At 42.6% G+C, this 26266-nt stretch overlaps 1 protein-coding gene across 1 annotated transcript in view; it reads right to left on the reverse strand.

Moving 5' to 3' along the window:
• Nucleotides 1-26266, reverse strand: part of npr3 (natriuretic peptide receptor 3) — a 61562-nt gene that overhangs the window by 17993 nt on the left and 17303 nt on the right. Inside the window, exons 2-3 of the mRNA XM_024138569.2 lie at nt 17591-17713; nt 13560-13735 (exon numbers count right to left, since the gene is read on the reverse strand). Of these exons, the coding sequence (XP_023994337.2) occupies nt 13560-13735; nt 17591-17713 (299 nt within the window). The remainder of the gene's footprint in view (nt 1-13559; nt 13736-17590; nt 17714-26266) is intronic.

The following is a 26266-nucleotide window of genomic DNA, read 5'->3' on the forward strand; positions in this document are numbered from 1 at the left end:
CAAACAACCAAACCCATGACGGAAGAAATTTCTTAAGCGCTCCCACAGACAGGATGATATCTCCTCTTCTGGGCTGAGATTCAGGGGAGATGGAGAATGAAACCCAGACCAGAGCCCTGTTTACAGTCTGAGATTCAGGGGAGATGGAGAATGAAACCCAGACCAGAGTTCTGTTTACAGTCTGAGATTCAGGGGAGATGGGAGAATGAAACCCAGACCAGAGCCCTGTTACAGTCTGAGATTCAGGGTTTTTCTTTATTTTTACTATTTTCTACATTGTAGAATAATAGTGAAGACATCAAAACTATGAAATAACACATATGGAATCATGTAGTAAACAAAAAGTGTTAAATATATTTTATATTTGAGATTCTTCAAAGTAGCCACCCTTTGCCTTGATGACAGCTTTGCACACTCTTGGCATTCTCTCAACCAGCTTCATGAGGTAGTCATCTGGAATGCATTTCAATTAACAGGTGTACATTGTTAAAAGTTCATTTGTGGAATTTCTTTCCTTCTTAATGAGTATGAGCCAATCAGTTGTGTTGTGACAAGGTAGGGGTGGTATACAGAAGATATTTTTTACCATATTTGGTAAAAGACCAAGTCCATATTACGACAAGAACAGCTCGAATAAACAAAAAGAAACGACAGTCCATCATTACTTTAAGGCATGAGGGTCAGTCAATTCAGAAATTTTCAAGAACGTTTTTGGTTACTACATGATTCCATTATATGTTATTTCATAGTTTTGATGTCTTCACTATTATTCTACAATGTAGAAAATAGTAAAAATAAGGAAAAAACCTTGAATGAGTAGATGTGTCCAAACTTTTGACTGGTACTGTATATATATCTTTAAAAAATATATGTTCCTTTATTATTTTCCCGCAAACCCTACCACCCCTCCCCTAATTGGAGTAAACTAGTGTACAACAAAACTTAGGCCTGTATTTCCAGCGTATACATACCATATACATGTTACGGACACAGTCTATTTTACAACAGTTATATTTGGATTGTTTTTTAGTTCTGTCCTTCCTCTTAACCTCCACCCCTTCCATCTATTTCTGATGTCCATCCATATTGGATTCATATTTGCCATATATTGTTCAACTGTTCTGTAATGTTTCACAAAAGTACTGAACCTTTCTATTCTCATTGTTTCTACAGATTGTAAATTAAAGATACACATTTTTTTGCTAAAAGTATTATTATATTATTGATCGATTGACTACGACTTTTCATTGACAACTTAGATGGAAAGTGTAGTAACCTGGTGTATTTATGTTTACCAATAGATGGCAGTATTGACTCAAGACGGGGGTTTGCTTCCCGCTATCCGTAGCTATTTCCTATGTCTGCCTACATAACTATGATTAAGAAAGCTTCAGGTAGTTTAAGCCAGGTGCATTAGAGAATGTAATTCTAAGTTACAATTAAATACTAAACCGTACTTAAGTCTCATGAGTCGTAACTCTAAGAAGCCTTTAAGGATACTACAGAAAGCTACTGAGGATGGTAGCTGACTCTATAGCCACTCCTATCTGTCATATCTTAAATCTGAGCCTAGAGGAAAGTCTTTGTCCTCAGGCCTGGAGGGAAGCCAAAGTGGTAAAGCGGCCATTACTGGTTCTAACAGCAGACCTATCAGCTTGCTGCCAGCTCTTAGCAAATACAATGCTATTTCTCTGTAAACAAATTAACAACAGACTTTCAGCATGCTTATAGAGAAGGGCACTCAACATCGAGGAAAACCAAAGTTCCAAAGACTGGGCCTAATATAGTGTATAAGAGGTCATACAAGAAGTTTTGTAGTGATTCCTATGTTGTTGATGTAAAGAATATTTGCTGGTCTGTGGTGTGTAATGAGGAGCAACCAGACACTGCACTTGACACATTTATAAAACTACTTATTCCAGTTACTAACAAGCACTTATCCATTAAGATCTGTAAAAACTGTTAAATCCCCTGGGATTGATGAGGAATTGAACATTTGTATGGCTGAGAGTGATGAGGCAAAAGGTATGGCAATTAAGTCTAGCAGCACAACCGATTGGCAAACGTGCTGCAAATTAAGAAATCATGTGACTAAACTAAATAAAAATAAAATACATTATGAAACAAAGATAAATTATATAAAAAATGACAGTAAAAAGCTTTGGGGCACCTTCAATGAAATGTTGGCTCCTTCATTCATTGAATCAGATGGCTCACTGAATCAGATGGCTCATTGAATCAGATGGCTCATTGAATCAGATGGCTCAGTGAATCAGATGGCTCACTGAATCAGATGGCTCACTGAATCAGATGGCTCACTGAATCAGATGGCTCACTGAATCAGATGGCTCATTGAATCAGATGGCTCATTGAATCAGACGGCTCATTCATCACAAAGCCCACTGAACAAGGCAGTTAACCCACTGTTCCTAGGCCGTCATTGAAAATAACAATTTGTTCTTAACTGACTTGCCTAGTTAAATAAAAGTTTTTTTTAAAACGTACAAAAATTTTGCAAACTACTTTAATGACTTTTTCATTGGAAAGATAAGCAAACTTAGGCGTGACATGCCAGCAACAAACGCTGACACTACACATCCAAGTATATTGGACCAAACTGAAAGACAAGAATTGCACTTTGTAAATCCGTAAAGTCAGTGTGGAAGAAGTGAAAAATATATTATTGTCTGTCAACATTGACAAACCACCGGGGTCTGACTACTTGGATGGAAAATTACTGAGGATAATAGCAGACGATATTGCCAATCCTATTTGCCCCATCTTCTATTTAAGCCTACTAGTGAGCATGTGCCCTCAGGCCTGGAGGGAAGCTAAAGTCATTCCGCTACCCAAGAATAGTAAAGCCCCCTTTACTGGCTCAAATAGCTGACCAATCAGCTTGTTACCAACCCTTAGTAAACTTCTGGAAAAAATTGTGTTTGACCAGATACAATGCTATTTCACAATAACACATGGACAACAGAATTTCAGCACGCTTATAGGGAAGGACACTCAACAAGCAAATTACACAAATGAGAAATTGATGATACAATGATTGTGGGGGCTGTCTTGTTAGACTTCAGTGTTGCTTTTGACATTATCGATCATAGTCTGCTGCTGGAAAAATGTATGTGTTAACGCGGATAAAGAGTTACTTGTCTAACAGAACACAGAGGGTGTTCTTTAATGGAAGCCTCTACAACATAATCTAGGTAGAATCAGGAATTCCCCAGGGTAGCTGTTTAGGCCCCTTGATTTTTGAAAATGTTTACTAATGTCATGCCACTGACTTTGAGTAAATCCAGTGTGTCTATGTATGCGGATGACTCAACACTATACACGTCAGCTACTACAGCGACTGAAATGACTGCAACACTCAACAAAGAGCTGTAGTCAGTTTCAGAATGGGTGGCAAGGAATGTTAGTCATAAATATTTCTAAAACTAAAAGCATTGTATTTGGAACAAAACACTCACTAAACCCTTAACCTAAACTAAACATTGTAATAAATAATGTGGAAATTGAGCAAGTTGCGATGACTAAACTGCTTGGAGTAACACTGGATTGTAAACTGTCATGGTCAAAACATATTGATGCATATTGATGCAGTAGTAGCTAAGATTGGGAGAAGTCTGTACATAATAAAGTGCTGCTCTACCTTCTTAACAACACTATCAACAAGGCAGGTCCTACAGGCCCTAGTTTCTACCTTCTTAACAACACTATCAACAAGGCAGGTCCTACAGGCCCTAGTTTCTGCCTTCTTAACAGCACTATCAACAAGGCAGGTCCTACAGGCCCTAGTTTCTGCCTTCTTAACAACACTATCAACAAGGCAGGTCCTACAGGCCCTAGTTTTGTCACACCTTGACTAATGTTCAGTCGTGTGGTCGGGTGCCACAAAAAAGGACTTAGGAAAATTGCAATTGGCTCAAAACAGGGCGGCACGGCTGGCTCTTGGATGTACACAGAGAGCTAATATTAATAATATGCATGTCAATCTCTCCTGGCTGAAAGTGGAGGAGAGATTGACTTCATCACTACTTTTATTTATGAGAGGTATTGACATGTTCAATGCACTGAGCTGTCTAAACTACTGGCACACAGCTCAGACACCCATGCATACCCCAAAAGACATGCCACAAGAGGTCTCTTCACAGTCCCCAAGTCCACAACAGACTATGGGAGGCACACAGTACTACATAGAGCAATGACTACACAGAACTCTGTTCCACATCAAGTAACTGACGCAAGCAGTAAAATTACATGAAAAAAAACACCTTATGGAACAGCAGGGACTGTTAAGCAACACAAACATTGGCACAGACACATGCAACACCCACCACCCACACACAGCACACACACACACCAACACCCACACACACACACACACAGTAGTACACAACACACCACACCACACACACACACACACCACACACACGACACCCACACCCACACGATATAAACATGGCGCACGATGACAGATACACCTGGTTTTAGTACTGGTAAGACACTGTGGTAGTGTGGGAGTAGGTGGCCTGATGACACACAGTGTGTTGTGAACATCTTGTGAATGCTATTGTATGGTTTAAAATCGGTATAAACTCCTTATTTGCTGCCCGGAAAGTTCTTTTATTTAGTTATTTCTTTTAGAAGTTTACTTTGTATATTTTTTATTTTTTCTTTTTATCTGTTATTATCTAGGAAGAGTAGCTGATGCTGCTTTGTCACATGCTGTCAAGGCTAATGGGGATCCATAATAAACCCCAGGAAGAGGTAGCTGCTGCCTTGACAGGAACTAATGAGGATCCATAATAAACCCAGGAAGAGTAGCTGCTGCTTGGCAGGAACTAATCGGGATCCCTAATAAACCCCAGGAAGAGTAGCTGCTGCCTCGGCAGGAACTAATGGGGATCCGTAATAAAACCTCCAGGAAGAGTAAGCTGCTCCTGACAGGAACTAATCGGGGATCCATAATAAACCCAGGAAGATAGCTGCCTCCCTTGCAGGAACTAATGGGGATCCATAATAAACCCAGGAAGAGTAGCTGCTGTCCTTGCAGGAACTATGGGATCATAATAAACCCAGGAAGAGTAGCTGCTGCCTTGGCAGGAACTAATGGGGATTCATAATAAATCCCAGGAAGAGTAGCTGCTGCCTTGGCGGAACTAATGGGATCCATAATACCCCAGGAAGAGTAGCTTGCTGCCTTGGCAGGAGCTAATGGGGATCCATAATAAACCCCCAGAAAAATGCTGCTCCCTTGACAGGAACTAATGGGATCCATAATAAACTCCAGGAAGAGTAGCTGCTGCCTTGCCCAGGAACTAATGGGGATCCATAATTAAACCTCCAGGAAGAGTAGCTGCTGCCTTGGCAGGAACTAATGGTGGATCATAATAAACTCCAGGAAGGTAGCTGACTGCCTTGGCAGGAACTAATGGGGATCCATAATAAACCCCAGGAAGAGTAGCTGCTGCCTTGGCAGGACTATGGGGATTCCATAATTAAACCCCAGGAAGAGTAAGCTGCTGCCTGCAGGAACTCATGGGGGATCCATAATAAACCCCAGGAAGAGTAGCTGCTGCCTTGGCAGGAACTAATGGGGATCCATAATAAACCCCAGGAAGAGTAGCTGCAGCCTTGGCAGGAACTAATGGGGATCCATACTAAACCCCAGGAAGAGTAGCTGCTGCCTTGACAGGAACTAATGGGGATCCATAATAAACCCCAGGAAGAGTAGCTGCTGCTTTGGGAGGAACTAATGGGGATCCATAATAAATACAAATACAAAAACATGTACTGCACTGACACAAATGACTGATGATTGGTTGAAAGAAATTGATAATAAGAATATTGTGGGAGCTGTACTGTTAGATTTCAGTGCAGCCTTTGATATTATTGACCATAACCTGTTGAAAAAACGTAAGTGTTACGGTTTTTCAACCTCTGCCATATCGTGGATTCAGAGCTATCTATCTAATAGAACTCAGAGGGTTTTCTTTCATTCATTAATGGAAGCTTCTCTAATGTTAAACATGTCAAGTGTGGTGTACCGCAGGGCAGCTCTCTAGACCCTCTACTGTTTTCTACTTTTACCAGTGACCTTCTGTATGCTGATGATTCAACCATATACGCATCAGGAACCACAGCTAATGAAGTCACTGAAACCCTTAACAAAGAGTTGCAGTCTGTTTTGGAATGGGTGGCCAGTAATAAACTGGTCCTGAACATCTCTAAAACTAAGAGCATTGTATTTGGTACAAATGATTCCCTAAATTCTTGACCTGAGCAGAATATTGTAATGAATGGTGTGGCTGTTGAACAAGTTGAGGAGACTAAATTACTTGGTGTTACCTTAGATTGTAAACTGTCATGGTCAAAACATATATAGTTAAGAACAAATTCTTATTTACAATGATGGCCTACCCCGGCCAAACCCGGATGACGCTGTGCCAATTGTGCGCCGCCCTATGGGACTGCCAATCATGGCCGGATGTGATACAGCCTGGATTTGAACCATGGACTATAGTGACGCATCTTGCCTTAGACCGCTGCGCCACTCAGGAGCATTCAGTGGTTGTAAAGATGGGGAGAGGTCTGTCTGTATAAAGAGATGCTCTGCTTTTTTGACACCACACTCCAAAAAGCAAGTTCTGCAGCCTCTAGTTTTGTCTTATCTTGATTATTGTCCAGTCGTGTGGTTGAGTGCTGCAGGGAAAGACCTAGTTAAGCTGCAGCTGGCCCAGAACAGAGCAGCACAACTTGCTCTAATTGTAATCAGAGGGCTTATATACAGAGCCTTCGGGAAGTATTCAGATCCCTTGACTTTTTCCACATTTTGTTACGTTACAGCCTTAATCTAAAACAGATTAAATTTAAGAAAAAACTGAGCAATCTACACACAATACCCCATACTGACAAAGTGAAAACAAGATTTTAGAAATGTTTGCAAATGTATCAAACTTAAAAACAGAAGTATCTTATTTACATAAGTATTCAGACCCATTGATCATCCTTGAGATGTTTCTACAACTTGATTGGAGTCCACCTGTGGTAAATTCAATTGATTGGACATGATTTGGAAAGGCACACCTGTCTATATAACGTCCCACAGCTGAACAGTGCATGAAAAAAAAAGCCATGAGGTCAAATAAATTGTTCGTAGAGCTCCGAGACAGGATTGTATCGAGGCACAGATCTGGGCAGGGATACCAAAACATATCTGCAGCATTGAAGGTCCCCAAGAACACAGTGGCCTCCATCATTCTTAAATGGAAGGAGTTTGGAACCACCAAGACTCTTCCTAGATCTGGCCGCCCGGCCAAACTGAGCAATTGGGGGAGAGGGGCCTTGGACAGGGAGGTGACTAAGAACCCGATGGCCACTCTGACAGAGCTCTAGAGTTCCTCTGTGGAGATGGAAGAACCTTCCAGAAGGACAACCATCTCTGCAGCACTCCACCAATCAGGCATTTATGGTAGAGTGGCCAGATGGAAGCCACTCCTCAGTAAAAGGCACACGTGGGCTTGGAGTTTGCCAAATGGGTGTCGGCAGGTAGCCTAGTGGTTAGAGCTTGGGACCAGTAACCGAAAGGTTGCTGGATCGAATCCAGGAGCTGACAAGGTAAAAATCTATTGTTCCATGGCCTCCCGAGTGGAGCAGTGGTCTAAGGCACTTCATTGCAGTTGGTAGCTGTGCCACTAGAGATCCTGGTTTGAGTCCAGGCTCTGTCGCAGCATCCAATTGGCACAGTGTTGTTAGGGGAGGGTTTGGCCGGCAGGGATGTCCTTGTCCTATCGTGCTCTAACGACTCCTGTGGCGGGCCGGGCACATGCACGATGACGCGGTTCCTCAGACACATTGGTGTGGCTGGCTTCCAGGTTAAGCGGGCATTGTGTCAAGAAGTAGTGCGGCTTGGTTGGGTCGTGTTTCAGAGGACGCATGGCTCTTGACCTTCACCTCTCCACAAGTCCGTAGGGGAGTTGCAGCGATGAGACAAGACTGTAAATATCAATTGGATATGAAATTGGGGAGAAAAATAAACTCCCATCCGGCTGATATTGATGAAGAGTTTCAAATGAACCTGGTTTAAATAAACAGATAAAGCAACACCTCGCGGCAAAACGTCTCTCCCCTATCTGACCTGGATAGTATATGTATTGATATGTAGGCTATGTGTGCCATTTATAAATTGATGTAGTTCTGTCCTTGTCTATTAATGTTCTGTACTATGTCATGTTTCATGTTTTGTGTGAACCCCCAGTAGAGTAGCTGCTGCTTTTAGAACAGCTCATGGGGATCCTGCTCATGGGGATCCTGCTCATGCGGATCCTGCTCATGGGGATCCTGCTCATGGGGATCCTAATAAAATACCAAACACCACTAAAGTAATACTGCAAAAAAAATGTGGCAAAGAAATGAACTTTTTCAAAGCATTATGTTTGGGGCAAATCCCAGTGTACTGGATTCGCCGGGGGCCTAGTGAAGTGCACTGGGATTCGCTGGGGGCCTAGTGAAGTGCACTGGGATTCGCAGGGGGCCTAGTGAAGTGCACTGGGATTCGCAGGGGGCCTAGTGAAGTGTACTGGGATTCGCAGGGGGCCTAGTGAAGTGTACTGGTTCGCAGGGGGCCTAGTGAAGTGTACTGGGATTCGCCAGGGGCGCCTATAGTGGAAGTGCACTGGGAATTGCGGGGGGCCTAGTGAAGTGTACTGGGATTCGCAGGCGGGCCTAGTTAAGTGTACTGGGATTCGCAGGGGGCCTAGTGAAGTGCACTGGATTTTGCAGGGGGCCTAGTGAAGTGTACTGGGATTCGCAGGGGGCCTAGTGAAGTGTGCTGGGATTCGCAGGGGGCCTAGTGAAATGCACTGGGATTCGCAGGGGGCCTAGTGAAGTGCACTGGGATTTGCAGGGGGTTCCACTCTGTTGGGTCTCAAGACACGACAGTCTATTTACTAATGTATTATTCATGGTCTTCTATTGCCTGCTTGACCATGTCTTGATTCTTAATAACGGCACTTCCTGGTTTAAATAAAGGTGAAATAAAATGGAGAAATAACATTCAAAGCAGATCTGATCTTTGCCTGATTGTTTCTCCAGTCGGTGCCCTCTGTGACATGCACATGCAGCCCCAGGCAAATCGTTTGAAGGGACGAATGCTATTCACTCCTTTGACGCAAGTCGACAGCTTGGAGGTACGATTATAATGTGCTCTAACAATCTGGCTGTCAGGAATGACAAAGTTTCTGTTAATAAATCTAATTACTTCAAACTAACGTTGCCTCTGGGGAGTAGAGGGAGGGGGGGGGGTTGCTTCAAGCACAGACCTGACAGCCTGCCTCTTCATGACGCACATTAGATGTTAGACACAGGTGCACGTGCAAGAACACAAACATACGCACGTGCACAGACATAAACACATGCACACACACTGCTGAAGCATCAGAAATCCATGCGGTGAATGAACAAGACAGGACTGTCTGTCTGCCTGCCGCCTGTTTGCCGCATGTCTGTCTGTCTGCCTGTCTCTCTGCCTGCCGCATGTCTGCCTCTCTCTCTGTCTGTCTCTGTCTGCCGCATGTCTCTCTGCCTGCCGCATGTCTGCCTCTCTCTCTGTCTGTCTGTCTGTCTGTCTGTCTGTCTGTCTGTCTGTCTGTCTGTCTGTCTGTCTGTCTACCGCCTGTCTGTCTGCCTGTCTCTCTGCCTGCCGCCTGTCTGTCTACCTGTCGCCTGTCTGTCTCTCTGTCTGCCTGATGCCTGTCTGCCTACCGCATATCTGCCTGACGCCTGTCTGCCTGCCGCCCATCTCAGAATGGCCTCCAGAATCTACAGATGAATCATTTGACAGCAGCACCGTCTCAGAATGGCCTCTAAAATATACAATACACCCTCTTTCTTTCATTCTGTATGGCTACGTCATAGATTCCTTTTCAATATACTGTTTTATAGGCATAGATAGATCTATCTGTCTACTATATTAGTTGAAGGTTTCATGAATTGGAACAGGATTTGCTTTGAGTGCTTCTCGCACGATAAGGTCAGTAAGAATGCCCTCTTGTATAATCTTTTTATTTGAGCTCTCAGAACAACGCCTAGACAGTGAAGTAACGTCCAAACCCATTGAATCACGCTGAATGTGTTTGGAAAATCCATCAGTCTCTTCTGGACGTTTAGGGCAAGGCCCATTCATGTTTTCATTCCCGACACAAAACAAATAATTCAGCCCTGGTCCTTTTGTATAACGTACTGTATGTCATGTTAGTGAATGTAATAACAGAGCGCTAACGCAACACACCCACCTACTGGTTGCGATTGGATAGAAATATTGGGGATATGGCCATCCACTGAGACTCTTGTGGAGAAGCTCCACCTTTCAACTGCAGAGATTTCAATAGGATGTCTTTCTCTCTGAGGGGGGGGGGGGGGGGAATCATTTCATTATGTCCACTAAGTCTGCCTGCCTGGCCTGCCTGCCTGTCTGTCTGTCTGTCTGTCTGTCTGTCTGTCTGCCTGCCTGTCTGTCTGAGCCTGCTCCATTACTGTTTCTGCGCTAACTTCCCCCGAATAATATATCGTCTGGCTTGCCCCAGTTGTATATATTCTGCCTGAGGACTGACTGTCGTCCTATGTTGCTAAATATATTATGGTCTAAGAACTCTGTATCCTGATCTTGTCGTCTGCCTGTCTGAACACCCTCCTGTTTAAGTAGGTGCGCTATGGGTCCCTCTCAAACATAGACATAGACACCAGCATTATGAACGTCCCTGGCAACAAGGACAACACATTTAGGGAGCTTGCCCCTCAATCCACCACGACAACCACTAAGCGGAGCCTGTAACTCAAAACAAAGACAAGCTAAACTTTCTTACTCCTTACGTGACCGTTCCTCAACACATACAACACACATTTAGACCTGCCTTCAACAAATCGACACACAATTAAGAGACTTGTCCCTAAAAATCCCTCAACAAAGGACAACACCATTTCAGACTGCCTTTGCACCACAAGACTAAAACATTTGTAGGAATCTTTCCATCAACAACATCAGACACATTGTAAAGGACTGTCCTCAACAAGACACACATTAACGCACTAGTTCCTCCAGAACAAATATGACATCAACCGTACCAACACACATCTATGACTGTTCCCTCAACCACCAAACACAACCCCACATTAGACCTGGTCTCTCACAACAACATCACCACGAGATTTACGGTTCCTCAACAAACAAGAGACGCCATAGAGTATCTGTCCCCCTCCCACAAGACCATCGGACCGACAGAACCACCATCTAGGAACCCTTCCCTCCTTTCAGATAAGCCCACCAAACTATTAGGACTTCCTCAACAAGACAACACATTAGACTTTCCTCATCAAGACAAGCATAATTCAACCAACATGAAAACCTACCTCAAGGATCCCGGCACACCAACATTAGGACTGTCCTCAACAAGACAACACATTAGGACTGTCCTCAACAAGACAACACATTAGGACTGTCCCCAACAAGACAACACATTAGGACTGTCCTCAACAAGACAACACATTAGGACTGTCCCAACAAACAACACATTAGGACTGTCCTCAACAAGACAACACATTAGGACTGTCCTCAACAAGACAACACATTAGGACTGTCCACAAACAAGACAACAAGACACCCCATAGGACTGTCCTCCACAAGACAGCACATTAGACTGTCGTCCTCAACAAGACAAAAAGACACCCCATTTAGGACTGTCCACAACAAAGACAACACCTTAGGACTGTCTCAACACAGACAACACATTAGGACTGTCCTCAAACAAGCAAACAACAAGACATATCAGCTCGACTGTCCTCAACAAGGACACCACAACATCATAGGACTGTCGTCTCAACAAGACAACACATTAGGACTGTCCTCAACAAACAAAACATTAGGACTGTCCTCACACACCCGAGAACGCACACATTATGCGTACTGTCCTCAACAAGACAACACATCCTAGGACTGTTCCCACACAAGACAACACATTAGGACTGTTCCTTCAACAAGAACATATCCCATCCAGAGTAGACTGTCCTCAACAAGCAGACAACCAACACATTAGGACTGTCCTCAAACAAGACAACAGACAGATGCCTAGGACTGTCCTCAACAAGACACACCCTATTCCATGGACTGTCCTCAACAAGACAACACAATTTAGGACTGTCCTCAAACAAGACCATCAACAAACAACACTTAAGACTGTCCTCAACAGAAGCAAACAACATTATAACTATCCTAGACTTCAACTCCAACAACCCCACCAAACACCATTAGGCTGACTGTCAACTCACAAACACAGACAAGCACATTAGGACTTCCTCAAACAAGACAACACATTAGGACTGTCCTCAACAAGACAACACATAGGACTGTCCACAACAAGACAACACAATTAGAGACTGTCCTCAACAAGACAACACATTAGGTACTGTCCTCAACAACGTACAACACATTAGGACTGTCCACAACAGAACAACACATTTAGGACTGTCCCACAACAACGACACACCACTTAGGTACTCACACTACAAGACAACACATTAGGACTGTCCTCAACAAGACAACACATTAGGACTGTCCTCAACAAGACAACACATTAGGACTGTCCTCAACAAGACACCCCGTTAGGACTGTCCTCAACAAGACACCCCGTTAGGACTGTCCACAACAAGACAAAATATCAACTAAGAAAGTGGAAGAAAAGTCCGTCAACTGCATGTTGATCAAAATATGCTTTTCCACAGCTCCAGGACCAAGCTGCCACTTGCCATGTCTCTCACCACATAAACGTCAATCAGTTTAGTTGATCACCCCATAAACATCAATCAATTCATTTGATCACCCCATAAACGTCAATCAATTAATTTGATCACCCCATAAACGTCAAACAATTCATTTGATCACCCCATAAACGTCAATCAATTCAGTAGATCACCCCATAAACGTCAATCAATTCATTTGATCACCTCATAAACGTCAATCAATTCAGTTGATCACCCCATAAACATCAATCTATTCAGTAGATCACCCCATGAACGTCAATCAATTCAGTTGATCACCCCCTAAACGTCAATCAATTCAGTTGATCACCCCATGAACGTCAATCAATTCAGTTGATCACCCCATAAACATCAATCAATTAATTTGATCACCCCATAAACGTCAATCAGTTCATTTGATCACCCCATAAACATCAATCAATTAATTTGATCACCCCATAAACATCAATCAATTAATTTGATCACCCCATAAACGTCAATCAATTCATTTGATCACCCCATAAATGTCAATCAATTCATTTGATCACCCCAATAAACGTCAATCATTTGGCTGATCAAGACCCTTGGCCAACTGTTGCGGCCTGCCATTCGCTAATACTGTTTTCCCAGACACAGTCACAGTCTTCACTGAGGGCTATTTCTTCTTTTACATGTAGCAGACATACAGTAGTGACCCTGACGTTGCACCAAGCACCACGCTCTACCATCGGAGCCACACGGGGCAGGGTAGACTTACGTACGTTGTCACAGTCGTCACAGTCCGGTAGGCCAGCCTTCTGAATGGACCTCTTGACCTCTAGGGAGAAGTTCTCAAACTCTGGTTTGACCGTCCGCAGCAGCGTGACCGTGTTGAGGGCAGAGTACGCTTGTCGCGCTTCACTGTCGTACTTATCCCCTCGCTTCCACGAGCCGTTGCCTAGGAAACCATACGAGGCGAGAGAAAAAAGTGGTGAAATTGCTAAATGTATATCTACTAATGTCTATCACCATGTAGTGCAGGCCTGGACCTACAGATGAATATGGTATGCAGGCCTGGACCTACAGATGTATATGGTATGCAGGCCTGGACCTACAGAGTTAGGTTAGCATGCCGACTACAGATGTTATGGTATGCAGGCCTGGAACCAGCAGATGTTATATGGTTATGCAGGCCTGCGACCTACAGATGTATGGTATGCAGGCCTGGCCTACAGAGTATATGGATAGCAGGCCTGGACCTGCAGATGTATTATGGATGCAGCCTGGACCTACAGATGTATATGGTATGCAGGCCTGGTGGACCAGATGAATATGGTATGCACCTGGACCTACAGCATATATGTATGCGCCTGACCTACAGATATATATGGTATGCAGGCCTGACCTACAGATTATATGGTATGCAGGCCTGGCTCAGATGTATATGGTATGCAGGCCTGGACCTACAGATGTATATGGTATGCAGGCCTGGACCTACAGATGTATATGGTATGCAGGCCTGGACCTGCAGATGTATATGGTATGCAGGCCTGGACCTACTACAGATTGGTATTCAGGCCTGGACCTACAGATATATATCTGTATGCAGGCCTGGACCTACAGATGTATATGGTATGCAGCCTGGACCTACAGATGATGGATGCAGGCCTGGACTTAGATTATTGGTTGCAGGCCTGGACTACAGATGTATATTGGTATGCAGCCTGGACCTGCAGATGTATATGGTATGCAGGCCTGGACCTACAGATGAATATGTGTCAGCTCAGGAATTTGAACCAACAACCTTCTGATTATTGACCCAACGCTCTAACCGCTAGGCTCCCTGCCACCCCACCATCACTGTATACAGTTAAGTCAGAAGTTTACATATACCTTAGCCAAATACATTTAAACTCAGTTTTTCACAATTCCTATTATTTAATCCTCGTAAAAATTCCCTGTCTTAGGTCGGTTAGATCACCACTTATTTTAAGAACGTGAAATGTCAGAATAATAGTGAGAGAATAATTATTTTCAGCTTTTATTTCTTTCATCAACATCCCAGTGGGTCAGAAGTTTACATACACTCAATTAGTATTTGGTAGCATTGCCTTAAATTGTTTAACTTGGGTCAAACGTGTCGAGAGCCTTCCAGAAACTTCCCACAATAAGTTGGGTGAATTTTGGCCCATTCCTCCTGACAGAGCTGGTGTAACTGAGTCAGGTTTGTAGGCCTCCATGCTGGCACACGCTTTTTTCAGTTCTGACAACAAATGTCTATAGGATTGAGTCAGGGCTTTGTGATGGCCACTCCAATATCTTGAATTTGTTGTCCTTAAGCCATTTTGCCACAACTTTGGAAGTATGCTTGGGTCATTGTCCATTTGGAAGACCCATTTCGACCAAGCTTTAACTTCCTGACTGATGTCTTGAGATGTTGCTTCAATATATTCACATTAATTTTCGTGCCTCATGATGTCATCTATTATGTGAAGTGCACCAGTCCCTCCTGCAGAAAAGCACCCCCACAACAACGATGCTGCCACCCCCGTGCTTCACAGTTGGGATGTGTTCTTTGGGTTGCAAGCCTCCCCCTTTTTCCTCCAAACATAACATGGCATTATAGCCAACAGTTTTTTGTTTAATCAGACCAGAGGACATTCTCCAAAAAGTACGATCTTTGTCCCCATGTGCAGTTGCAAACCGTAGTCTGGCTTTATTATGGCGGTTTGGAGCAGTGGCTTCTTCCTTGCTGAGCGGCCTTTCAGGTTATTGCGATATAGGACTCGTTTTACTGTGGATACAGATACTTTTGTACCTGTTTCCTCCAGCATCTTCACAAGGTCCTTTGCTGTTGTTCTGGGATTCATTGCCTTTTCGCACCAAAGTACCAGACTTGTGGAGGTCTACAATTTTTTTTCTGAGTCTTGGCAGATTTCTTTTGATTTTCCCAATGATGTCAAGCAAAGAGGCACTGAGTTTTGAAGGTGCCTTCAAATACATCCACAGGTACACCTCCAATTGACTCAAATGATGTCAATTAGCCTATCAGAGCTTCTAAAGCCATGACATCATTTTCTGGAATTGTCCAAGCTGTTTACGGCCACAGTCAACTTAGTGTATGTAAACTTCTGACCCACTGGAATTGTGATACAGTGAATTATAAGTGAAATAATCTGTCTGTTAACAATTGATGGAAAAATGACTTGTGTCATACACAAAGTAGATGTCCTAACCGACTTGCCAAAACTATAGTTTGTTAACAAGAAATTTGTGGAGTGGTTGAAAAACTAGTTTTAATGACTCCAACCTAAGTGTATGTAAACTTCCGACTTCAACTGTACATTGGGGGTAGTGTTACCATATCATCGTAAATGTATATATACTGAACAAAAATATAAACACAATATGCAACAATTTAAAAGATTTTACTGAGTTACAGTTCATATAAGTAATCAGTCAATTTAACAAAACTGATTGACGGTTTTGGGCTACCGATTGGTGCAGCGGTCTAAGGCACTGTATCGCAGTGCTAGAGGGGTCACTACAGTCCCTGGTTCGATCCGAGGCTGTATCATAACCAATCGGGAGTCCCATAGGGCGGCGCACAATTGGCCCAGCGTTGTCCGTGTTAGGGTTTGGCCGGGGTAGGCCGTCATTGTAAATAAGAAACTGACTTGCCTAGTTAAATAAAGGTAAAATAAAACATAAATTAATTAGGCTCTTATCTATGGATTTCACATGACTGGGAATACAGATATGCATCTGTTGGTCACAGATAACTTTTAAAAAAATGTAGGGGCGTGGATCAGAAAACCAGTCAGTATCTCGTGTGACAACCATTTGCCTCATGCAGCGTGACACATCTCCTTCACCTAGAGTTGATCAGGCTGTTGATTGTGGCCTGTGGAATGTTGTCCCACTCCAATTCAATGGCTGTGTGAAGTTGATGGATATTGGTGGGAACTGGAACACTCTGTCATACACGTCGATCCAGAGCATCTCAAACATGCTCAATGGCTGACATATCTGGTGAGTATGGAGGTCATTATAGAACTGGGACATTTTCAGCTGCCAGGAATTGTGACCAGATCCTTGGAACATGGTCTCATGCTGAAACATGAGGTGATGGCAGCGGATGAATGGCACGACAATGGACCTCAGGATCTCATCACGGTATCTCTGTGCATTCAAATTGCCATCGATAAAATGCAACTGTGTTCGTTGTCCGTAGCTTATACCTGTCCATACCATAACCCCACCGCCACCATGGGGCACTCTGTTCACAACGTTAACATCAGCAAACCGCTCACCCACACGACTCCATACACGTACGTGGTCTGCGGTTGTGAGGCCGGCTGGACGTTCTGCCAAAATCGCTAAAACAACTTTGGTGTGGTAGAGAAATGAACATTCAATTCTCTGGCAACAGCTCTGAAAGACATTCCTGCTAATTGCACACTCCCTCAAAACTTGAGACATCTGTGGCATGGTGTTGTGTGACAAAACTGCACATTTTAGAGTGGCCTTTTATTGTCCCCAGCACAAGGTGCACCTGTGTAATGATCATGCTGTTTTATCAGCTTCTTGATATGCCACACCTGTCAGGTGAATGGATTATCTTGGCAAATTTTAAATACTCACTAACAGGGATGTAAACAAATTTGTGCAAAAAATTTGAGAGAAATAAGCTTTTTTGGGGGGCGTATGGAACATCTATTTTATTCCAACTCATGAAACATGGGATCAACATTTTAATTTGTTGCGTTTATATTTTGTTTCAGTGTATATGTAGAGCAGGGAGCTGTGTTACCATAAGACGTGGAGTTGAAGAGTTCGATGTTGAAGAAGATGTAGCTGCCATTAGTGAGCCTCCGTCGATGAGCAGCTAGCATGATGTCTCGGACGATGTCAGCTCCCGCGCAGATGATGACAACTGTAAGAGATCAACATGAAGGAACCAGTGTTACTCCTAAACCCGTTTCAAACAAGACAAGAAGACATGAACCAGTGTCACACCTCAACCCGTTTCAACAAGACTAGAAGACATGAAGAAACCAGTGTTACTCCTCAACCCGTTTCAACAAGACTAGAATACTATGAACCAGTGTGACCTCAACCTTTCAACAAGACTAGAAGACATGAACCAGTGTACACCTCAACCGTTTCAACAAGACTAGAAACATGAAACCTGTGACACTCAACCCATGTTCAACAAGACTAGAAGACATTAAGAAAACCCCAGTGTGACACCTCAACCGTTTCAACAACTAGAAGACATGAAACCAGTGTGACACCTCAACTCGTTTCAACAAGACTAGAAGACATGAACTAGTGTGAACAACCTCCAAACCCACATTCAACAAGACTAGAAGACATTGAAACCAGGTTGACACCTCAACCCGTTTCCAACAAGACTAGAAGACATGAAAACCAGTGTTGACACCTCAACTGCCGTTTTCAAACAAGACTAGAAGACATGAAACCAGTGTGACACCTCAACCCGTTTCAACAAGACTAGAAGACATGAACCAGTGTGACACCTCAACTCGTTTCAACAAGACTAGAAGACATGAACCAGTTTGACACCTCAACCCGTTTCAAAAAGACTACAACTACATACAGAGGAGAATGTTTAAAAAAACAATGTTCACAATACAATTGACAGATTACTTCTTCTTAAAGCTGGAGTGGAAATGGAGCATTCCACTGGGCACATCAGGTCACTTCAACGTGGAAATGGAACATTCCACTGGGCACATCAGGTCATTTCAACGTGGAAATGAAGCATTCCACTGGGCACATCAGGTCCCTTCAACGTGGAAATGGAACATTCCACTGGGCACATCAGGTCACTTCAACGTGGAAATGTGGGTAATATTTGGATGAGACGTTGATCAATGAGATTTTCAACTTTTATTCACCCACTCAAAAAGACAAAAGGTTGTTGAATTTCTAATAGCAGAGCAAAAATGACCTGGATTGCAGTTGAGATTACATAAAAAAATACATAGTGCAAATAAGTGAAAGATGCTGTTGGAGACTCTGTCAGATTATTATAGAAATGGTGAAGATTTGACCTGCGACCTTTGCCTTCTAGCTTGCACATGCACGTGTTTTATGATTGCATAAGAAGAAACGTATAGATACAGTCACCTCAAAATGTGGCCATGAATAAATACCGTTAGTTTGTAAAATAGTGTTAACGTTTGACCAACTATTGAATTGCAAAAGTAATATTGAATTGTTTGGTTGACAACAGGAACCAAATGTCAACGTTTAAAATAACATTTAAAATACGTATCTAATGCTTGGATAGTTTAATCTGAGCAACTGGCTTAATCCTATTCTTTAACTTTAGTTGGAGAAAGTGAATCCAACATATAATTTCTTAGGCTATTGACAAATATCAATGCTAAGCAGGGCTTGTTTAAACCCTGGACGGGACACCAAAGAATAGTTGGTCTAGGCAGATTAACTCTCCAGTAGGAGATTCCGCTCAGTTTATAGACATTTTTCTGATAGTGGATATAACGTTGAAGATCTGACATTGTTTCACAGGTACAAATTCAATATATTTTAAAATTGGTTACCATGATGACGTAATCATACCCAAGAAGACTTGAGGCTGTAATCGCTGCCAACGGTGCTTCAACAAAGTGCAGAGTAAAGGGTCTGAATGCTTAAATAAATGTGATATTTCACTTTTGTAATACATTTGGAAAAGGTTCTAAAAAAACATTTTTTTGCTTTGTCATTATGGGGCATTGTGAGTAGATTTATACATTTTAGAATAAGCCTGTAACATAACAAAAATTTGAAAAAGGTCAAGGTGTCTGAATTCTTTCCAAATGCACATACCAGGGCTGTAGTATAAAGTAGTGCACTATATAGGGAATAGGGCTGTAGTATAAAGTAGTGCACTATATAGGGAATAGGGCTGTAGTATAAAGTAGTGCACTATATAGGGAATAGGGCTGTAGTATAAAGTAGTGCACTATATAGGGGAATAGGGCAGTCGTATAAAGTAGTGCACTGTATAGGGAATAGGGCTGTAGTAGTAAAGTAGTGCACTATAATAGGGAATAGGGCTGTAGTTAAAGTGAGTCTGCTATTATAGGGAATAGGCAGTAGTATAAAGTAGTGCACTATATAGGAATAGGGCGTAGTATAAAGTAGTGCATTCTATATAGGGAATAGGGCTGTAGTATAAAGTAGTTGCACTATATAGGGAATAGGGCAGTAGTATAAAAGTTAGTGCACTATATAGGGAATAGGGCTGTAGTATTAAAGTAGTGCACTATAGATAGGGAATAGGGCTGCTAGTAATAAAGTAGTGCACATATAGTAGGGGCAATAGGGTGCCATTAGTAAGCTTTTCCCTCTTCCTGCGATTTCTTTAATATCCTGTGTCGCAAATGACGCCTATGGAGAATATATGAAACATGTCATTAACTGATCAAGTCTCCTGTTACTGTAGAAGCAGATAGGAAAACATCCGACTCCATACTCTTGTCACTGTTTAGATACAATTATAGAACAATTCGGTAATGGTTTTCAAACCTAAAAATTAATTCGTTGCAGCACGCACGCACGCACGCACGCACACGACTGCATCCGCTACACGAATTCACATTCAACACACATCAGACCATCCAATTGGTACATTAGGTACAACGTTAGTAGATTATCCCATCCTCGCCGCATGCTGGGTGTGCCGCGCTGCACTTAGTACGATCCCTTGGCTCTGTTTTGTGCGCGGATTTACAGGATAGTGCCCTCTAAATTCTACCTTGGTAGTGATAGTATATCCCTCCATAATCTTAGCTATCATCACATCTCAGGATGTGGTGTACCCTAGTTAAGTTTCAAGCCATTGCCCTATCTTACATCAGCTCGATGATATATTTCATCCTTAACCCTCTCTTGCGACGGCTAGCCAGAGCCGTTACGTGAGTATAGAGGCCAAATTTACCCTAAGAGCCTCATCATTCTCCTCATACCCTGCTATGCGTATAAATCAGTAGATGTTTACAGTTAGCCGTTTCAATTACGAGATAGTGAGAGTACTCTCCCTAACCCTGCTATCGTCAGAGCAGAGAGTTATCTCCAGTAACGAGCCTGACGTTCGGAATTACTTGATCGAAGCGACTCCGTTTCTCCTAGCCCTGCTCTATCTCACCATCACGATTAGATGAAGTTCACCGTCATACGGAGATCTCGTATATTACTCTAGGTATGATTAGGTCATCTTCTCGTTAACCCTGCACTCGTTAACCAGACTAGTGAGTACAGTAGAGTGTCCCAAAATACTAGCGATAGTTGAGTTATTCCTTTCCTAACCCTGCACTACAGACCTAGAGGATACTAAGTGCACTGGTAGTGTACCTGGAGTGCACTATCACCCTCATTTATGTCCCTTTAGTAGTATTCTCTATAAACTCCCTGCACTCACCTCCACTCCATGGTTTTCGTAGGCCTAGTAGTATAACAAGCTAGAGGCCAATTTACAATAGAGTATCCTGGTCTTCGTTTCTTCCTTAAACATTCACTCTAGCCATCTTAGTTGTTCCTGTATCACATAGTGCAGCACTGTACGTTGTATTGTATGCAGCCTGCAGTCATAATTAATTCACAATAGCCTCCGTTAGTGGTTTTAGTTTAATGGTACTTCCTAACCCCTGCACTCAACCAGGAGAGTACGTATAGGCCAATTACCTAGAGTATTCTCTTAACCCTGCATCCATCCAACCTCTGGAGGTGTTAGACTGAGTGTATATCACCAGTGGTATGAGGTGTCGCCAATCTACCTAGTTAGCTAATAGTGCTACTCTTCTGGTTTTGCCCCTTAAATTTACCCTGACCATCCATACCTGCGCCGTTGTTAGAGTAACAGTTACCTAGGATGGTCCCTTAATACAATTCACTCGGTTTGTTAGTCCTAGATAGATTTTCTCTTTAACACTCATCACCCTGCTGGCTACTTCAAGACTCTACGGAGCTGTAGTTAATGATCATCCCATCACGTTGGAGGTTTCCCATTACCTAGGAGTATTCTCCCTCAATAAGTCCCTCATATACTGCACGCTATGGATTGTACTACGTAGGAGTAGTATCACACCTGTGTTATCCGTTGCTAATTAAATGATCACTCTGCTCGTTCGGTATCCTAACCTGCATGCACTTCTACACACTCCTCAGTGTTCCGTAAGTTACTATGTTTATAGCACCGTCGTGCAGATTTACCCCTATGTAGTATATAACTGTATTGTTTCCCCTAGTGACTATCCACCCTAACCCGCTGGTCTGTATCTTCTCACCTAAGTTCCTAGAGATCAGACTCTTAGGCATTGTTACCTAGTTATATACAGCAGGCTCCGTTGCTCTCACCTTAAGTGATTAACTCACCGGGTTGTGACCGTGAGTGTATATTTCTAACCTCACGTTCCTAGATCCCGATAGTCCAACTCCTGTAGCCATGTTGAGAGCCTAGACCATAGATATCACTCTTGTTAGTGTAGGTCCCATAGATTGATGCTTAGCAACGCTCGTTTTGTTCCCTTATTCTACTTATCAACCCTCTGGCATCTTCTAGCCGCGTTGAGTGAGTACTCCTCGTATTGAGTTGCGCGCTCAAGTTATATCAACTGGTTTAGTTACACTAGTATGATTCTCACTAAACCCTGCACTCAGCACAGAGCACTGGTGACAGTAGTAGGCCTCAAGATGATTACTACTACTCGTTATTGCTCTCCTAGATACCCTATGTATCACCCTCGAATCCAGATGGTGTACCCTAGTTGATATCACCTAGGTTGATGATGGCCAATTACCTAGAGTACTCTTATGTCTCTGATTAATCCCCTTGCGCTCGTTCTACCACTAGTCAGATCAAAACTGGTGTATCCTTAGTTGATATCACCATGGTTTGTTACCATAGTATGAAGGTCAATCATCGTAGTACCTATGAGTCCCTATATGTCTCTCATACACCCTCCTTGTGTCACTCTAGTTCCTCAGAAGGAGTATTACTGTACAGAGCCTGTTGGTTCCTCAATATTATCTTCACTCATTGGTGTTCCACTAGTGGATATTACTCCACTCGTTGTTCCTTAGTATAACCCTATCCATCGCTCTAGTTCATGCTTCACCGAATGTAGTATAACCCAGAATCAGCTGGTGTCGCTCATATTACTCCGAGTAAGGATCAACTCTGTTCGTCTATGATCCCTTCCTCACTCTCAGCCTCGAGAGTATTCACCTGGTATGGTTCACTAGTGTAGGACTAATTTACACCTCAGTCTGTGTCCTTAGTTCTCCTAATCCACCCTTGCACTCAAGTTTCCGGCAGTGAGTAGTTACCTTGGATATGTGCCCATATAGTACTCCACCTTCTCGCGAATTGTGTGCCTAATATATACATACTATCGCTAGCTGTCGGTCCTCCTCTCATAATGCACCTCAGGGTTTTGTCTCCCTCAAACCTATCATGATATCCTTGCAAGCCGTGTTTGGTATCCGTAGACTACATATAGTAATTTACCACCCCTGAGCGTCTGATAATACCAATAATCATTATACAATCACGGCTAATCTTGACTGTCTAAGTTATTATACACTCTACGTGATTCTGGATTTTGCTATCAAGACAATGTAAATCAACCTCCAGGTAATCCTTGGAATCATATTTCCACGTGGAACCCATGCCAGAGCACTGAGTCACTACTACAACACAGACTGAACAACCAGGTGATATCATCGGGAACAGCCAGGGTGATATAACTAGGAACAACAACGGTGATATAACTAGGAACAACCAGGTATATCACGAGGAACAACAAGGTGATATAACTAGGAACAACAGGGATCGTTGGATTCTTATTATTGCATAATCAACTCTCGTTGGTTCCTAAGTTATATACCTCGTTTGTTCCGAGTTAAGTGATTAAACTGTACAACTCATTCCTAGTGTGAATCACCTGTGTCCTAGTTTATAATTCTCCCTTTTTGGTGTTATCCGCTTATAATTTTATTAAATTCAAGGAACAACCAGGTGAACCTTGTGTATACCACTAGGTGAACAAAAGGTGATCTGGGGTTTGTTGATCACTATTATACCTTAGGAACATGACAGATGATTCTACCTGGATTGTTCCTAGTTAAGTAGTGATGATCACCCCTCTTTTCACCTAGGTTATCCGCTCTTCACCCCAGTGTGTGTTAAGCCCATTTATAATCCCACCTGCTGATTGTCCTCCGCTCCAGTGATCACTTCTAGTGATATCACCCCACAGTTGTTCCATAGTGACGTCATCATATCACTTGTTGTTCCGATTATATCACCTCGTTGCTGTTTCCTGTCCATAGTTAATCACCTGGTTGTTCCTATTAAGTGATCAACCGCTTGTTTTTCCTAGTAGTCATATCACCGTGTATATTCGCTTTTCCTAGTTATATCACCTCGTTGTTCCTAGTGATAGGTTGCACCATTAGAAGTTAGGAACCGAGTACCTACCTAGTGTTGATTTATACACCTATTATTGTACTTAGAATCACACAGTGTAGGATATCACTTTAGTAGATCAAGTAAACAACCCCACCTGGTGATATAACTGGAGGTTAACATACCAATAGTAGTGTGAATAAATTACTAAATAGCAACTTACAACCCAGTTCCCCTCGTGTGCCAAAGCATAAATAAAGCGTTTGTCGAAATAGTAATATCTATTTACAACCAAACTGGTTAACCCCAACCTATCCCGGTGCAAACATAATATACTAGTCACATAAGATAATATATCACCACCGATACGCTTTTTATACCCTCCTAGAGGAACAACTTGAGTAACGAGAAATCCGCCGTTATAAATGGAGCCTTAAAAACTAGACACTATGACTGTCAGTGCCCTCTTCCAAGAGACGAAAATCGTAGCACGAAAGCAAATCACTGTGTCTCAGAGAGTGGGAATCAACACGTGCTGTAGACAGAGGTAATGGAGTTCACCCTATGTGATAGAGAGACCTACAAACTCAGCATAATAATGGTCAACCTGGTCTGTTGAAACAACTACTTATTTGTTACATGAATTTACATGACGACACACATGTGTGTGCCCAAAAATGGGCACCTCTATATTCCGCCTAATGGTAGGTAGACACACTACTATGCTAGCGACCCAAAGCCCCTAAAATTAGTGCGTGAGTATAAGAAACCTTGAAGGACGAACAACGAGGCGGTATTTAGTGGAATATGGTTCCATCGTTGGTCGTACAGGCCACAAAGGTTATCGATCCTGGGAACATGTGAATGTATCTGATGAGGATATCAAAGTCCTGAGTTAACTGCCGATCGAGGGTTTGCGGGGAATCGTTTTCTGCATTTGAAAGATTAATATAGGAGAGCAAACGTTTCTTCTGATAAGCAGGGCTAGTGGTTAACAGAACCCAACATTTTCAAAAGCTGACCTCTGGATGACCCCCAACATGGGAATTGTATGAGCTGTGAGATAAGATGGAAAAAAGACAGTACAGTTTGAACATAGTTTGTATGTGATAATGTTAATAATTCCTAACGATGAGGTGCCTGATAACCAGATGATAACAAATTAGTCTTGTTTAAAGGTATCAAGGAGGTACAGTAAACACAGGCCATCCCAGGCAAGGACAAAATATTTAACACAACATTCGTTTATGTACTGCCACAGTAATTTGTGTTCCATAAGTATAGTATAACTTAACCGAAAGAGCAAAACTCAGCTACCAAGTAAGTACGTTATACTCTATAGGGAAACATAATTACTCTGACACATCAAGTAATTGTAACCAAGGTGATATAAGGCCTAATAGGTGATACAAACACGACGAATAACTAGGAAAAACAAAGTGAGTATTAATAGGAAACAACCACCGGTGATATAACTAGGAACAACAAGGTGATATTAACTTAGGTAATTGTAACCAAAGTAAAATTCAACTCAACCCAGGGTTGATAATTTAGTATCCGTGTCCGGAAAGGAGACCCTGGAATTGTAACCAAGGCAATTGCAAACCAAGGTGAATCGCATTATAATCCCAACCCCTGAGTGAAATACCTAGTTGCCTCCAATGATATTGGAGATTAGGAACACACCAAGATTGTTAAGATCACAACTATCAGGAACCAACGTATATTGTAACACACGTAATTGTTACCAAGGGTATGTAAGATTCTAAACCTCCGAGGTCCCATACCTAGACTCATACCCGTGATCTGGTGTATATCAACATGAGTGAACAACACACAGTTGATATAACGTAGGAACAACCAACTGGTGAATATACACTAGGAAACAACCAGGTGATATCACTAGGAAACAACCAGTTGATATAAAACTAGGAACAACCGAGGTGATATAACTAGGAAATACCGACCAGGTGATATCACCTAGGAACAACCCAGGGTTGTATTAATGAGCAACCAACCAGGTGGATGATCACACATTAATACCCT

Source organism: Salvelinus sp. IW2-2015, unplaced genomic scaffold, assembly GCF_002910315.2.
Source record: "Salvelinus sp. IW2-2015 unplaced genomic scaffold, ASM291031v2 Un_scaffold1518, whole genome shotgun sequence".
Classification (NCBI taxonomy): Eukaryota; Metazoa; Chordata; class Actinopteri; order Salmoniformes; family Salmonidae; genus Salvelinus; species Salvelinus sp. IW2-2015.